This window comes from Dinoponera quadriceps, unplaced genomic scaffold (genome assembly GCF_001313825.1).
Source record: "Dinoponera quadriceps isolate SergipeBrazil2010 unplaced genomic scaffold, ASM131382v1 scaffold533, whole genome shotgun sequence".
NCBI classification, from domain to species: domain Eukaryota; kingdom Metazoa; phylum Arthropoda; class Insecta; order Hymenoptera; family Formicidae; genus Dinoponera; species Dinoponera quadriceps.
This window is the reverse complement of record NW_014554780.1, coordinates 1,539,175-1,553,814: the sequence shown is the minus strand read 5'-3', so window position 1 is coordinate 1,553,814 and position 14,640 is coordinate 1,539,175. Positions and strand designations below refer to the sequence as shown.

General features: G+C 35.9%; 5 protein-coding genes and 1 long non-coding RNA gene across 7 annotated transcripts; 3 read left to right on the top strand and 3 right to left on the bottom strand.

Moving 5' to 3' along the window:
• The first annotated feature begins 353 nt into the window (after nucleotides 1-353).
• Nucleotides 354-2,692, top strand: LOC106741782 (diphosphoinositol polyphosphate phosphohydrolase 1). Its single transcript, XM_014614095.1, has 3 exons — nucleotides 354-809; nucleotides 1,032-1,187; nucleotides 1,401-2,692. The coding sequence occupies exons 1-3, from the start codon at nucleotides 711-713 to the stop codon at nucleotides 1,698-1,700; spliced, it is 555 nt and encodes a 184-aa protein (XP_014469581.1). The 5' UTR covers nucleotides 354-710; the 3' UTR covers nucleotides 1,701-2,692.
• A 2,058-nt stretch (nucleotides 2,693-4,750) lies between these two features.
• LOC106741839 (glutamate-rich WD repeat-containing protein 1) lies at nucleotides 4,751-7,037 on the top strand. 2 transcript variants are annotated; one of them, XM_014614223.1, is made up of 5 exons: nucleotides 4,751-4,832; nucleotides 4,968-5,029; nucleotides 5,107-5,635; nucleotides 6,050-6,454; nucleotides 6,528-7,037. In XM_014614223.1, the coding sequence occupies exons 3-5, from the start codon at nucleotides 5,124-5,126 to the stop codon at nucleotides 7,018-7,020; spliced, it is 1,410 nt and encodes a 469-aa protein (XP_014469709.1). In that variant the 5' UTR covers nucleotides 4,751-4,832; nucleotides 4,968-5,029; nucleotides 5,107-5,123; the 3' UTR covers nucleotides 7,021-7,037. The 2 variants fall into 2 exon arrangements, with proteins under 2 accessions (XP_014469709.1, XP_014469710.1); XM_014614224.1 differs by lacking the exon at nucleotides 4,968-5,029 and having other exon boundaries at nucleotides 4,761-4,832.
• Nucleotides 7,038-7,339: 302 nt separating this feature from the next.
• Nucleotides 7,340-10,434, bottom strand: LOC106741838 (mismatch repair endonuclease PMS2). The gene is made up of 5 exons (XM_014614222.1): nucleotides 9,936-10,434; nucleotides 9,623-9,782; nucleotides 8,273-9,453; nucleotides 7,792-8,041; nucleotides 7,340-7,686 (listed from the first exon to the last, which is right to left on the bottom strand). Exons 1-5 carry the CDS (start codon nucleotides 10,023-10,025, stop codon nucleotides 7,361-7,363), a joined length of 2,007 nt encoding a protein of 668 aa, XP_014469708.1. The 5' UTR covers nucleotides 10,026-10,434; the 3' UTR covers nucleotides 7,340-7,360.
• A 95-nt stretch (nucleotides 10,435-10,529) lies between these two features.
• On the bottom strand, nucleotides 10,530-12,538 carry LOC106741840 (NADH dehydrogenase [ubiquinone] flavoprotein 2, mitochondrial). Its single transcript, XM_014614225.1, has 4 exons — nucleotides 12,355-12,538; nucleotides 11,984-12,046; nucleotides 11,448-11,906; nucleotides 10,530-10,783 (listed from the first exon to the last, which is right to left on the bottom strand). The coding sequence occupies exons 1-4, from the start codon at nucleotides 12,388-12,390 to the stop codon at nucleotides 10,610-10,612; spliced, it is 732 nt and encodes a 243-aa protein (XP_014469711.1). The 5' UTR covers nucleotides 12,391-12,538; the 3' UTR covers nucleotides 10,530-10,609.
• Nucleotides 12,539-13,277: 739 nt separating this feature from the next.
• On the top strand, nucleotides 13,278-14,171 carry LOC106741842 (N-alpha-acetyltransferase 38, NatC auxiliary subunit). Its single transcript, XM_014614226.1, has 2 exons — nucleotides 13,278-13,506; nucleotides 13,760-14,171. Exons 1-2 carry the CDS (start codon nucleotides 13,441-13,443, stop codon nucleotides 14,000-14,002), a joined length of 309 nt encoding a protein of 102 aa, XP_014469712.1. The 5' UTR covers nucleotides 13,278-13,440; the 3' UTR covers nucleotides 14,003-14,171.
• Nucleotides 13,920-14,467, bottom strand: LOC106741843. Its single transcript, XR_001374215.1, has 2 exons — nucleotides 14,322-14,467; nucleotides 13,920-14,028 (listed from the first exon to the last, which is right to left on the bottom strand). It is a non-coding gene; the product is annotated as an uncharacterized LOC106741843 (long non-coding RNA).
• Between the last annotated feature and the right edge of the window lie 173 nt (nucleotides 14,468-14,640).

The window sequence follows — 14,640 nt, the reverse complement described above, 5'->3', positions numbered from 1 at the left end:
TTTTCCCAAGATTCCCTTTAAACGATGCCAACATATCGCATATTGTCATATTAGGCTTATATGAGATTTACATTATTTCAGTGTGTGTGTTTTGTGCTCTTTTGTCCTCTCATCTCCCTTTTTTTTTTAACGAAAAACATTTACACACGTGACGAGTCGCTGGGCGACAAGGGAGCAACGCGACAGCCAATGAACAGCCATTTTCCACCATCGCCTTTGGAATAACGCCAAATCGATTGGCTGTCCCCTAGCTCCCTTATCGCACGAGTGATAATGCGAATGTGTTTAGGAACGTTCACACTGGTCACACGGAGGAAGGAAGGGGAAGGGATTCTGTCCGCGGTCGCGACGCGTCGTAGTGGTGGGGGCGTCTTGCGGCTGGTTGGCGCGGTGGCTTCGGAAATTTTGAGGTTATATAGCGAGCGCTTGGCGTGGATCGGGTTTCCGGTCGACTTGCCGCTTTATAAGGACGACGTAACATCGGCACAGCAGACGCGTCTCGTCGTCGGTCGAAAGTGGGCGCGTTACGGCTTATGTGAATTCGGCGTTTGCACGCACGCACGCACGGCAGAGTGGACTCGATGTCGGTAACATGTCGGTTGCGAACAACATTGGGACGACGCGGGTGCACAGATTGGCCAGTCCGGCCGTTTGACGAATATTTATGAATACACGGGATGATCTGAGACGACGGTGTCCAACGGTACAACATGGTGAAAGAGAAGGCGAATTCGACCCGCATCTACGATTCGGAAGGCTACAGACGCAGAGCTGCCTGTATCTGCGTGAAGAGCGATCTCGAGGACGAGGTGAGCCAGCAGATGGCAGCCCCCTGTATTTTTGCCGGCGTTAGGCTGTTGTACGCTCGAAACGAATGTTTTCTTCGTTGTTTTTTTTTCCGTTTTTCTCCCCTGTGAAAAAGCTGATTGCTCGAACTCACCGATCAGCTGGACTTGGTCTCGTTGAGACCGATGTGAGTGAGTCGAGCGGATCTGTTCGTGCATCGTCTCTAATCGTAGCGTAAATTGTAGGTACTATTAGTTACATCCAGTCGGAAACCTGACAGTTGGATAGTACCGGGTGGTGGTGTCGAACCGGAGGAGGAACCAGCGGTCACGGCTCTTCGTGAGGTCCGAGAAGAGGCTGGCGTTTTAGGACAATTAGGCCGTTGTCTTGGCACATTTGAGGTTATAACTTGTGATGTATGCTACACACACACACACACACACACATTGATATTGTTATATTCCTTCTTTAGTTGCAGTGGTTCATCAGTACAGTGCACTCTCTTTCTGTCTTTCTCCCTTCCTTCTTATCTATCTTCCAACTATCTTTCTTCCTCTTGCTCAGTATATATGTTGTAGCTTTATGTGGTCTACCAAACCAATCCCTTTTTACAGAATGTGGAACACAAGCACAGGACGCAAGTGTGGGTTATGCGAGTGACCGAAGAACTGCCAGAGTGGGAGGACTCACGCGCTATCGGTCGGAAGCGAAAGTGGTTTACCATACAGGAGGCTCTCCTCCAACTCGGTCAGCATAAGCCCGTCCAGCGCTCTTATCTGCATAGCCTCCACAATACTAATCCTCGACATAATCCTACCACATCACCATTGTCCCATCATTCGCACTCTACGATGGCATCTATCGAATTAGTAAATAATTCTAGTAACAATCCCCATTCGGATAAACACAGCTAATATCATCGTGAGTCATCAATATTTCCATCAAAAACTTGGTCGCCATGAATTCTTGGAGCAATTCGCTGTTACTCCTCCTTTCTCCCCTTAAGGGAATTATGATAATACTGCTACAATTTTATACGTAAATTAATATTACTTATACTTACCTTTATTATCTAATATTATTATCGATTATGTGTTACTACAATTATTATTTAATTATGTTTATTCATATAGATTATTGATAAAGCAGTCCACGGAGGAAGTATCTTCTGTGAATGTAGCCTTTCGTTTCTAACGTGACTTTTAATGGAACGCAAAAGATAAGAAATGAAGTAAATTGTTTAATTTTATTATTTAATATTTGTGCCTAATATACATAGAGTATCATCTTCTTTTCACAACGCATATCTTGCTTAGTTGTGACAATTATCACTATAACTTTTTCTACATTTTCTAGGAAGAAAGAAAAAGTTATATACTGGTTAGAATTACAAGCAGCAGATTGCATGTATCTTATAGATTAAATTCTTGAATAAATTTTATAATGATTGATTTCTGTGAGTTATATATATATATGTATATATATATAAAATATCCACAAAAAATATTACTTTACATTATCTCTCTCTGGTACAAACTGAGATTTTGTAACTTGAGTTTTCTACATGCAAGGACAAACACCATCATATGATATAATGTAACGCGCGCGCGCATGTGTGTGTGTGTGTGTGAGAGAGAGAGAGAGAGGCATTTTATATATATATAATGCATTCGTTATAGATATATTGATTAATATTTCATTATTTGAGTTTGTTTTTCACTAGGGAACGATTTTAGATACCTATAATATTCTATAATATATTCTTGCAATATTTTTTGTGATAACAAATAATTTTTGTGTAATTTAGATAAAAAAAAATCTCCATAAAGAAACAAATTAACGCGAAAGTAAAACGACAAACTTTTGTAGCAAGTTCCGATGAAACATTAAATTTGTACTACTTAAAAATAAAGCTGCGTATCTTTACACAAATCCTTTATATCAATATTTTTCTTTAACTATTTTAAAGTTAATGGTAATACGTTTCTTCTAGAAACATTCTACAACTTGTCTCTAATTTTCAGATAAATTTCCGAATATGAAATGTATTTTTATGATGCTACATAAATCTAAATCGAAATTATTACTGGCACAATTTTTTATGAAGTTTGTCAAAATCTACCATATAGACGAAAGAAAACGGATAAATTTACACCGTTTCTACTTGAAAGTATAAATTTTCCCCTTTTATTCGCGTATTCCCAAGAAGCGAACGAATGGATATGCAACGTTCATTAACAAATAAGTGGAAAAATTTGAAGTTCGCTCTTTAAAATTCGTAATATTTATCAGGTTTTTGGTTAAAATTAATTTTCCATGTAATATTTCAAGCAAAAGATGAAATTAAAAATTATTCAGTTACCATTCCTCATTCAACACGATATATCTTATAGCGTATTAGGCACACTGCGCTGATTCTGCTCTGGTGCCGTCTCGATATGGTAGCGGAACAATCTGTGGTTTAACTACGTACAGTTGCGACAGTAGCTGTCAGCTTCTTTGATGTCAGTGGTCATCGATCACGTGACTGTCGGCCATGTTGTGAGTTGTACTGGCGCTGAATTTGAACGATATCAAGAGACATAGTACTCCTTATATTATTAAAGGACTTGAGAGTTTCATATATTACATGCAAAGAGCATACTGAATATTGCAATAATTAGAATTATTTACGAGCTCTCAACAAGCTCTACTTAAAGATCTATAAGTTATCAACTATCTATCAAAGTATCTATAAGTTAACAACTTGTTTTAGAGTCACTAGTATCTGAACTGAACACTTAGAGCTATGTTATAGGTTAGCGGTGTTATTTCGATGGTTTAAAAAATATTGTGCCACCTGGAGGGTGCATTGGGAACTGATGGGTTAAAATATAAAAACTTAAAAAAAATATATTTAACAAAATATTCGCTAGTTAAAAATTATTTATTCGATTTTTTAAAAATAGTTAAATTCGCTAGTTAAAAATTATTTATTCGATTTTTAGAAAATTATTTATTCGATTTTTAGAAAACTTAAAAAAAATATATTTAACAAAATATTCGCTAGTTAAAAATTATTTATTCGATTTTCTAAAAATCGTTAAATTCGCTAGTTAAAAATTATTTATTCGATTTTTAGAAAATTATTTATTCGATTTTTAGAAAACTTAAAAAAAATATATTTAACAAAATATTCGCTAGTTAAAAATTATTTATTCGATTTTTTAAAAATAGTTAAATTCGCTAGTTAAAAATTATTTATTCGATTTTTAGAAAATTATTTATTCGATTTTTAGAAAACTTAAAAAAAATATATTTAACAAAATATTCGCTAGTTAAAAATTATTTATTCGATTTTTTAAAAATAGTTAAATTCGCTAGTTAAAAATTATTTATTCGATTTTTAGAAAATTATTTATTCGATTTTTAGAAAACTTAAAAAAAATATATTTAACAAAATATTCGCTAGTTAAAAATTATTTATTCGATTTTTTAAAAATAGTTAAATTCGCTAGTTAAAAATTATTTATTCGATTTTTAGAAAATTATTTATTCGATTTTTAGAAAACTTAAAAAAAATATATTTAACAAAATATTCGCTAGTTAAAAATTATTTATTCGATTTTTAGAAAATTATTTATTCGATTTTTAGAAAACTTAAAAAAAAATATATTTAACAAAATATTCGCTAGTTAAAAATTATTTATTCGATTTTTAGAAAATCGATTTTTAGAAAATCGAATAAATAATTTTTAACTAGCGAATATTTTGTTAAATATATTTTTTTTAAGTTTTCTAAAAATCGAATAAATAATTTTCTAAAAATCGAATAAATAATTTTTAACTAGCGAATATTTTGTTAAATATATTTTTCTACTCATAAAAATATATTTTTCTACTCATATTTTTTCTATTCAATATTTTCATATCGAAACTGAGATCATATGGAATATTCGAGAATTTTGAATATCGATAAATATATCTCTACCTCAGGGTAGTCCATAGCCACAAATGAGAAGATCAGCTGTGACGAGTAACACGTGTAAATTCATTTGATCTCATTGGTAAGAAAGATAAAACCCATTCCAATTGACAAAATATTAATTGTAATATTATTTCAAAAGCGTTACATTTAATTCGTGGATTCACTTAAGCTTAATTTAATCTGCAAAATTTTCTCAAACATTCTTCGAGGTTAGCGTCCGATTGTAACACGTCTCATACCGCGTGGGTAAATAGAAAGTCACTGGAAATCGATCGGGTACGGACAAATTTATAGAGTATCGTTTCTTTTAATCATTTTAACGCGGAAATTACAACATTTTCTGTTCCATATAGCTATTTGCAGTATAAAGATGACTGAAGAAATGGAAGTGGAAGCTTTGAAGCATGTTAAGAATGAAGACGAAATGAGCGACGACGACGCGGATTCCAAGGAAAATGAGAGCGATAACGAAAACCGAGAGAAAACAAAGGTATATCTTCCAGGGCAGGTTCTGGAAGAGGGAGAAGAACTCGTCGTTGATAAGTCGGCATACAGATTACTACATCAAGCACAATCAGGCGCGCCATGTCTGAGTTTTGATATATTGCCCGATGATTTGGGTAATTCAAGAGAGAATTATCCTTTAACTATGTATATAGTTGCCGGAACACAAGCCGCACAAGCTCATGTTAATAATGTTCTCGTCATGAAAATGCTTAATTTACACGGTACTAAGCAGCGCTCAGAAGATTCAAAGAATGAATCAAGCGATTCAGAAGATTCAGAGAATGAATCAAGCGATTCAGAAGATGAGAGCGTAGAATATAACCCGGTAATGCGTGTTGCACCTATAAGACACCAAGGATGCGTTAATAGAATAAGGTAATTGCTTCTTATAATTCAGTATAAATATAGATTCAACATAAATGTTTTTATTCAAATCAAATCATCAAATTTTAAAATATAAGCTTCTAAGGTACAAGAAATCATGTTAAGGGAATAAAAATATAATGGTTGCATCGCACATATGTATATGAAACCTAATATTTTTATCATGATACATTGGATGATAAATAAGTGTGCTAAAAAGATATTTAATGTAGATTGATACATCAACTCCTATGCTCAGCTCATCAATCCAAATTGTTTAGATTGATTTTTTTGGTTATTATACATTTTATCCTACTGTAAGCTACTATGTTACAGAGTGCTATGAAATTGTCAACTGCAAGTGTTATGATTACTTTCTTATTAACTTACGCAAATTATACATTTATGATTGTTATTTTTATGAAGATGTGCAAAAGTACGTGAAGCACCTCTGGCGGCCAGTTGGAGCGAATTGGGGCGTATAAATGTATGGGATTTGCGAGAACAGTTGAGCGTAATCGAGAACCCTGGCTTGCTTGCCGCTTATCGTAACAAGTGCGATAAAGAAAAAGGTGGGGGCGTTAAGCCGCTCTTCACATTCAAAAGTCACCTATCCGAAGGGTTCGCCTTGGACTGGTGTCCGACGAGACCGGGCGATTTAGCGTCCGGCGACTGTAAGGGCAATATTCACATATGGCGAATCGGTAACGACAGTCCAACGTGGCAGATAGACCAAAGGCCGTTCAATTCGCACGCACCGCACAGCGTGGAAGATCTGCAGTGGTCGCCGTGCGAAAAGGATGTACTCGCGTCGTGCTCAGTGGACAAAACGTTCGTATCTTCGTGTTCGCGTCACAAACTCTTTACCATAACTGCTATCCTACGAATTTTTTTTTGATGACAGCATAAAAATCTGGGACACACGAGTGAGTCCAAACAAGGCGTGCATGCTGACGGCGTCCGGTGCTCATCGGGCAGACATCAATGTGATCTCATGGAGCCGGATCGAAAGCCAGTTTATAGTTTCGGGAGGAGATGACGGGCTGCTTTGCATATGGGACCTGCGACTTCTCGGTTCTTCCAACGCAGCAGATCCGATAGCCATCTTCAAGCATCACTCAGCGCCCGTCACCACCGTGGAATGGCATCCCACGGAAAGCACGGTATTCGCATCCGGAGGCGCTGACAATCAGATCGCGCAATGGGACCTGTCCGTGGAAGCGGACACCTTGGAAGCGGGGCAAAACGACGAGTTGGCCAAGCTGCCACCGCAGTTGTTATTCATACACCAGGGTCAATCGGACATCAAAGAGTTGCATTGGCACCCGCAATGCCCGGGGACTATGATATCAACCGCACACTCAGGCTTCAATATATTCCGTACGATTAGTGTGTGATAAAGATTCATGAGGAATTGGACAAATGTGTGACACACTGCATATTTCGTCAAGATATAACCGTACAATTTTTATCCTCTACTCACTCATAGTTCCCTTTTCTCGAGATACGTAATTTTCACCCGAGAAATTCGATTACTTACGCAGTATAGTCAGATTTGTAATTTGTTACAAAAAGAAAATGTGTGGGAACTATGATATCAACCGCGCATGGATCAAACCGAGAGATTCGATCGGTCTGTAACTTAGTATGTATGTAGTTTCAAAAAGCTTACTTCGCTGAAAGTTGCAGTTGATCGTTTGTAAGTAAAGATTTTTAGATAAAAACAGCACAATTCATTCACTTGTTTATTAGCAGCAATGACAACAAATGTCGTATGGTAGGCCTCCCATGCGGGCAATTCCACGGGCTCTGCATTTCAGCCATCTGCGTTATGAGTCTCTGCATCTCGCTGGTGTTCAAAGCCGTGCCGATCATGACCGCGCTGCGGCACGCCCTGGACGCCAACATCTGCCTGACACGACTCGGCCGAAAGATGTGCTTCTCTTTGTTTTCAGCGCCTCCTTCTCTGATGAGGAACGCGAGTTCTTCGATATCCTCTTGGCCAAACTGCCAACCACCGCTGACAGGCATCCCTATCAGTTCTATCTTCTTGCCAGATTCAGCTGGGGAATAGCAACACGCGGGAAATCGTCTCGATATCTTATTATCTAAATTCACATTGTAACACTCGATCGATTTTGTTTTTCAATTGCAAAACAGCACTGTACCTTGCTCGTCGATTTTGAACGTAAACCCATTGTCTTCGAAGGTCTGCTGATGCTCTATAAGTATCGTTTCGTTCAGTGCGTTGAAGTTTAGTGACTTCGGCACAATAAGCTTTTGCGTTTTCAGCTTCGTCCCGTTGCTGAGCTTCTCGAAGCGGAATTTCTCATCGGTGGCGTGTTGGTCTATGATGAAGAGATCCTCGTCCAGACGAGCTATTATGAAACCAAGATTAAACTGACCTATTATCTCCATCTGTAACAAATTTCCAGATCTCAGGTGCTGCTCAAAATATAACTGTACGATGTTCTAGGCATTAGTTATTATACCGTGAGACTTGACAACGGCATACGTATTACAGTGAAAACGATTACTCGATTCGATGAAAACAATTCGCAAATCTTCGGTAATTCTCTGGAATTGTCGATTATTTTCAACGACAGCATAAACAATGAATCACTCTCAGTGTAACATGCTAACACCAACCTTGCCAAATGAATCTTTCGTCAGCTCTCTTTGCAGTTCCTTCTCAGCGTCACCTTGATCACCTTCCATCTGTATTCGGTATTTTATTCTTTTTTTTGTATTGGCGGGTGTCTCAACTACGTTCTCTCTTGCCTTCAGCTTCTCTTTTATCATTGTCAGACTTATCGTCATTTCTGCATTCATAGGCTTCTTCCTTAACTTTATATCATCTCTCGCTTTATGTAACACCGAAGGTGATGTCTGCAGCCTTTTGGCTGGCGGATGCGCGTAGCTCGGCGAGATCGCTCTCTTCAAGCCGAAATTCAGTTCCGTCAGGGTCTTAGCTGTGAAATTCCCTTGCATCTTGTCCCATTTCGCCGTCAAGCTGAACTTCAACGTCGCAAGGATGAGACGTTCCTGCGTGAAAAATATCGTCCTCTTATCGGGCGTGACGTTAACGTCGGCGGACTGCCGGTCCAACTTGATATTCAGAAAGACGAACGGATACTGCTTATTGTTGTACTTGTGGTACACGTTGTTCACCAGTTTACTGACTTTCGTGAGATCGCAGGGTCGGCCGTTTACATAAAAAAACTGTCGATCAGGGGAGGAACGTCCGGTCGCGTGGTCGCAGACGCTCACGTAACATTCCCAGTCGAAGTCCACGGTAACGTTGTCGGGCAGATTGAATTCTTGCAATGTCGCCTCGTTGGGAGATTGTAACTCGAGCGTCACGATGCCGTCCAGAGCCTTCTTGCCGAACACAGAGTTCACATTGTCCAGAACGTTGTCGCTGTTCCTCGTAGCCACTATGAGATTAGGCGATTTGCCCGATACCAAATTGTAACAGGTGATTTTGATGTCGGTGGAAACCAAGCAATAACCGTACAAAACTTGGATAGCGCGAGCGTACTCTTTTCTCAGGTTCTTTTGGAACTCCTTAGCTCGCACAGGTAGATTCTTGAATATATTCCTCACATGCACTGTGGTGCCTCTCTCTCTAGCGCATGGCTCTTTCTTCGTTAATACACCATTCCGGTCGAATTCCAATTTAAAGCCGTGCTCGCTCGACGAATGCCTGCTGACGATACTTAATTCAGACAAGGCGCACAATGAGCTCAGCGCTTCGCCTCGGAAGCCGAATGTGTTCACTTCTGTAAGGTCTATGAACTCTCGGAGCTTTGACGTGTGATGCTTCAAGCCTGATTGAAAAGAAAGAAGCCCCTTTATGATTACTTTGAAAACAATTTTCGATTTAATACATTCTGAGATTACAAATACAGAATATTCGATAATTTATGCCTTTACATCTGAATTTGACAAGGTGTCTGATTACATTATCTCACATTGAATATTTTAACATAACATTACCTAAGCCCTTGAAATCTTGCTCCAGGACACCGCTACCATTATCGTTCACACTAATGCATGTTTTACCATGATCGTTCAATTTAACATCAATTACTGTAGCACCACTGTCTAAACTGTTCTCTACTAACTCTTTGACAGCGATAGCTAGATCCAAGACCACCTAACAAAGATAATAAGCAAAGCAGATCATTCAACAAGTAAAAAAGAAGGAGCAAGCCAGTCTAATCGGGTAATTAGATGATAAGATACTATCATTAGTAGAAAATGAATTTATAACATTTTGTGTTTACATTTACAGGTTACTTAACCTTACCTGGCCCGAACAAATATGATGAATTGTTTCTTTATTTATAGCTTTTATCTTCTTCGATTTTTCGATCGTTGCAACAGGTTCGTCCATCATTTCACTTATATATTACGTAAAATTAATCAATAATGTAAAAAAAATCATTAGTAATACTGAGTCTTTAACACACTCTTATCATGCTTCCGACGAGCACTCGTACCGGCATAATTTCTATGAATACTGATTTAAATTGTTTGAATGAAGTAATTCTACAAATATGTGTTTAATAATAAAGTATCTCTACAAAAGAGTTTTTAATAATTATCAGACTCAAATTTTCTCACTATATGCACTGTATTTGATGCAAATAATACATATAACCTAAATAATTTGTACATGCAAATTTATTAAATGTACACATGTGACCATTTGGTTCTAGGTGTATTTTTGACAGATGAAATAATAAGACAGCATTACTTATATTAACAAAATAATATGACCAGATGTCTTCTTAAATATGAAAAAATCTTCATTTATAAAACAAAATACAAAATTCTACATAATATATATATATATATATATATATATATATATACAATAAGATATAACAGTAATAATGACTCACTGTCTTACTATATGTTTATTAACAACATCTGCCGTACATTCGTTAATATATACTATATTCCTATTAAGAACAACAATTACAAGTCAGATCTGATACCAAATCCAGGACCTGGTGGCGGAGTTGTTAATGATGTAAGACCACCAGCAGGATCAGCCGCATATCTAGTAGAGTTTTGTGGGCCTGGTGGAGGTCTTTCTCCTTTCTTAAAAGCATTTATTATAGCTTTTGCACTTTCTGGAGTCAAATCTTCCTAGAAAATACATGTTAAGTATGATATTATTACATTACATGATATTATTACATACCTGAAATTGGAAAAAAGAACTAATATCCATTTTTTGAAATTTTACTTTATAAACGTTAAAATTTGTGAATGCTAAAATTTCTAAAAATTTTCTAAATCATAAATTTTGTCCACGTACTAACAAATATATATATATATATATATATAAATATATATATATATATATATATATATATATATATATTTGTTAACACATGGAAAAAATTTATGATTGTACTTAGAACTTTCTAAATCATAAATTTTGTCCACGTACTAACAAATATATATATATATATATATATATATAAACATGATAACAAATAAATATATATATATATATATATTTGTTAACACATGGAAAAAATTTATGATTGTACTTAGAAAATTTTTAGAAATTTTAGCATTCACAAATTGTAACGTTTATAAACTAAAATTTCAAAAAATGGATATTACTTCTTTATGTATATGTAATTAAACAAAGTAACACAATGTATGCCATCTCAAAATATTTGCAGATTTTAGAACTGAAAATTTAAAAAGGATATATTACTCCTTGATAGATTTCATTATACAAATATAATAGTAATATCATTATATCAATTGTTTCTAATGAGAAAATAAATATACATACATAGTAATCATCATTCACTTGGAACATAGGGGCATTGGCGCAAGCACCAAGACATTCTACTTCAGAGATTGTGAATAACTTGTCGGCAGAAGTGCCACCAATCTCACAGTTTGTAGCCTTTGTCACAGCTTCGACTATCGAGTCAGAATCTCGTAACCAGCATGGAGTACAGGTACAAATCTGCACATGATATTTCCCCATGGGTTTCCGATTGAACATTGTATAGAATGTAGCTACTTCGTATATTCTCATGCGTGGTAGATCCAATATCTCCGCAACTTTGTGCATGGCTGAGATGGGTAGCCAGCCATGCTGCCGTTGAGCCAAATCCAACAGTGGTATCATGGCACCACGTTTGTGACCTTCTGGATAAATTTTGAGGAGTGCCTCTATACGTCTCTTATTAGCATCATTGAACTCGAATGGTATGCTTGGATTGTCATGCTCGCTATCTCTGTGCTGAAATTAAAATGCAATGTAAATGTTTTGGTATATTTACTGGTTAAAGGGAAAAAGATCATAATATCATCACATACAATGAACAGCTGGTCTGATGCACAGTTTGCTGTTGTTTGTACTGCTCTAATATTTTTCTGAGCCTGTTAGAAATAAAATGGATTTTTTATATATAAGCCAAATGATAGATCAAGCGATAGCTGTCAAAGCTGTTATGGATTTTACAAGTAGAAGAAATTCTGTCACTCCTGAAATGTATTTTTGTTTTACAAAAATCTAAAATATAACTGACAAAATTCTAACACTGAAGATTAAATTATTTGATCTTTTAAACTGAATTGGAATACGAATTAAGTATTTGTATATTATACGTAAGATATTATATAAGATATTTTGGAGGTTAGAAATTTAAGTAAATGCAAAAATAAATTCTCGGGCTCTGATCACTCACAAGAAGTCCGCAAGCTCGACGCAGAGACGTCAACATATCGGCACAGCTGAGAGACAAACGACGTGACGCACTCTTATTCACCACAACAGTACAAAACGTCAATTAATCGCTACTTCTGATGTGATCAAAATCATATGACACTAAACTTCGTTCCTTTCTTCAACAGATGGCTCTATAAGCCTTATTAAAAGCTTGTTCCCAACATGGAAAAGTTAGAGGTATGTACTCAAAAGCTCATGTATTTATATCTGTAATAAAAAAAAACTTATTCCCAACCCCCATTTGGCTGTGTAAAATCATAGAAAGTAATTATTTAATATCGAGACTTCACTTCCAATATTATTATAATTATGCTTATTCTTTTGCTCGAAACAAAAGAAACTGGTAGAAAAAATTGTCGTTCCGCAAATGAAGTTATTAATCGTTAAAGTTGTCGACTTGACAAGTCAGAAAATCTGTTACGAGCAAAAACGCGTTGAATAAGTCTAATTATAACTATATTGGAGGAGAGGCCCCTATATTTAATAATTACCTCATAAAAAATACATAGCCCCAATTTCGATCGACAAATAAATTATCCTCTGGCTACGTTCCGAAACCGTAAGTCGACAGATAGAATATCATTAAATTAACCAGATAAAGAGAAACTTTTGTTCCGATTGGTCAATTAAATCCTACTCCTATTAAATATCATTTTTTTTATAGGTCTGTTCGTTTTTGCTGCACCGCTGAACTAGTGCAATAAGTTGAAGTGAGAAAATATATACTTGTCTCAACTAATTGCACTAGTCCAGCGAAAACGAACAGACCTTATGTTTTCGAATTCAATTAATCCCTATGTCGAAAGTTCCCTAAGTATCACTAGGTTTTGTTTGATTCCCTTGAATACCGCTACGAGCAGCCACTGTCTCCACTAACAAAAACTGACCCGATCTAACTTAACCTAACTTAAAACGACAGAAGCAAAACAAGTTTGAATCAAGTTCTTTAAATGATAAGTTATTTTATGTACTGAATGTAATTTATTGGACATATCATTAAAATATTACGTTAAAAAACAAAAGTAAATTAAATTGTAATAGCATTATGAAGGAAACAGTGAAGGATTTAAATAACACCATGAATGAGGAACATATCCATGGAAATGGAGAGGTAATTGTACAATTGATGACTTTTCTAACCTCGCTTATTTTAACTTTTTATATTTTATTCCGTATTTTTTAACGTATACAATCTCTTTTTATCAAGTGCAGTTTTATTAAATTTGTGCCAATCTTCATTATGTAGGTTATAATCAAGTTTCATAAACTTAAATCTCTTGAAATGATTAATGGCATCATTATTCTTAGAGATATTTCATTTATATTATGCTCTTGGAAAGAATTTTCATGCTTTTATGTAACAGGCAATTGTCCCTGAGGAGTCTCTTGCAAAACAAAAGTTGAGAGGATGGTTAAATCGACATCTGCGAATTGAAATGACCGACGGAAGGGTTTTAAGAGGAGCATTTCTCTGTACCGATCGTGATGCCAACGTTATTCTTGGCTCCTGTACTGAATTTTTGTCCACAGAACATACTGAAGCTAGAGTATTGGGTTTGGTAATGGTACCTGGTCGACATATTGTTTCAATACATCTGGATGTTTGAAATGCAGCATTACTTATTTTATTCTTCTGTAAATAATCCATTGTGTCTATTTATTATATCAACATTGTTATTATGAATGTATTATGTTTTATCTAAATCTTAAAGATTCAGTTTCTGTGATTCAGATAAGTATGTAAAAATCAACAGATATAAATAATGTTATCAAATATTAATATATTTGTTACCGCACATATTTATATTTTACCCGACTTTAATTTCATTAAAGCAATTTCATGAAGATTGTCGATAAAATTGAGAAAATTAAAAATTATACATGCTTATAATGATATACGGTAATTGTTTAGTATAGAGGTCTCACCTCCAATATTGCTGTAATTATGCTTATTCGACGCGTTTTTACTTAAAATGAAAAAAATTGGCAGAAAAAATTGTCGCTCTGCTCCACAAATGAGGTTATCAATGATTAAATTTGCCGACTTGACAGGTTAGGAAATCTGTCACATCGACGAAATATAGCGACGTGTGTGTCGTGGTCATATGCGCATGCTCTGTGACCACGATGCGGAAAGTGCGCGAGTTTGAAATATATATATATACTTATGTGGCGGCTATACTCTATCTCGCTTGCATGCGAGCTCGCCGGCGAGCTAGTCTTTTGTCACACGCCGGCGAGCTAG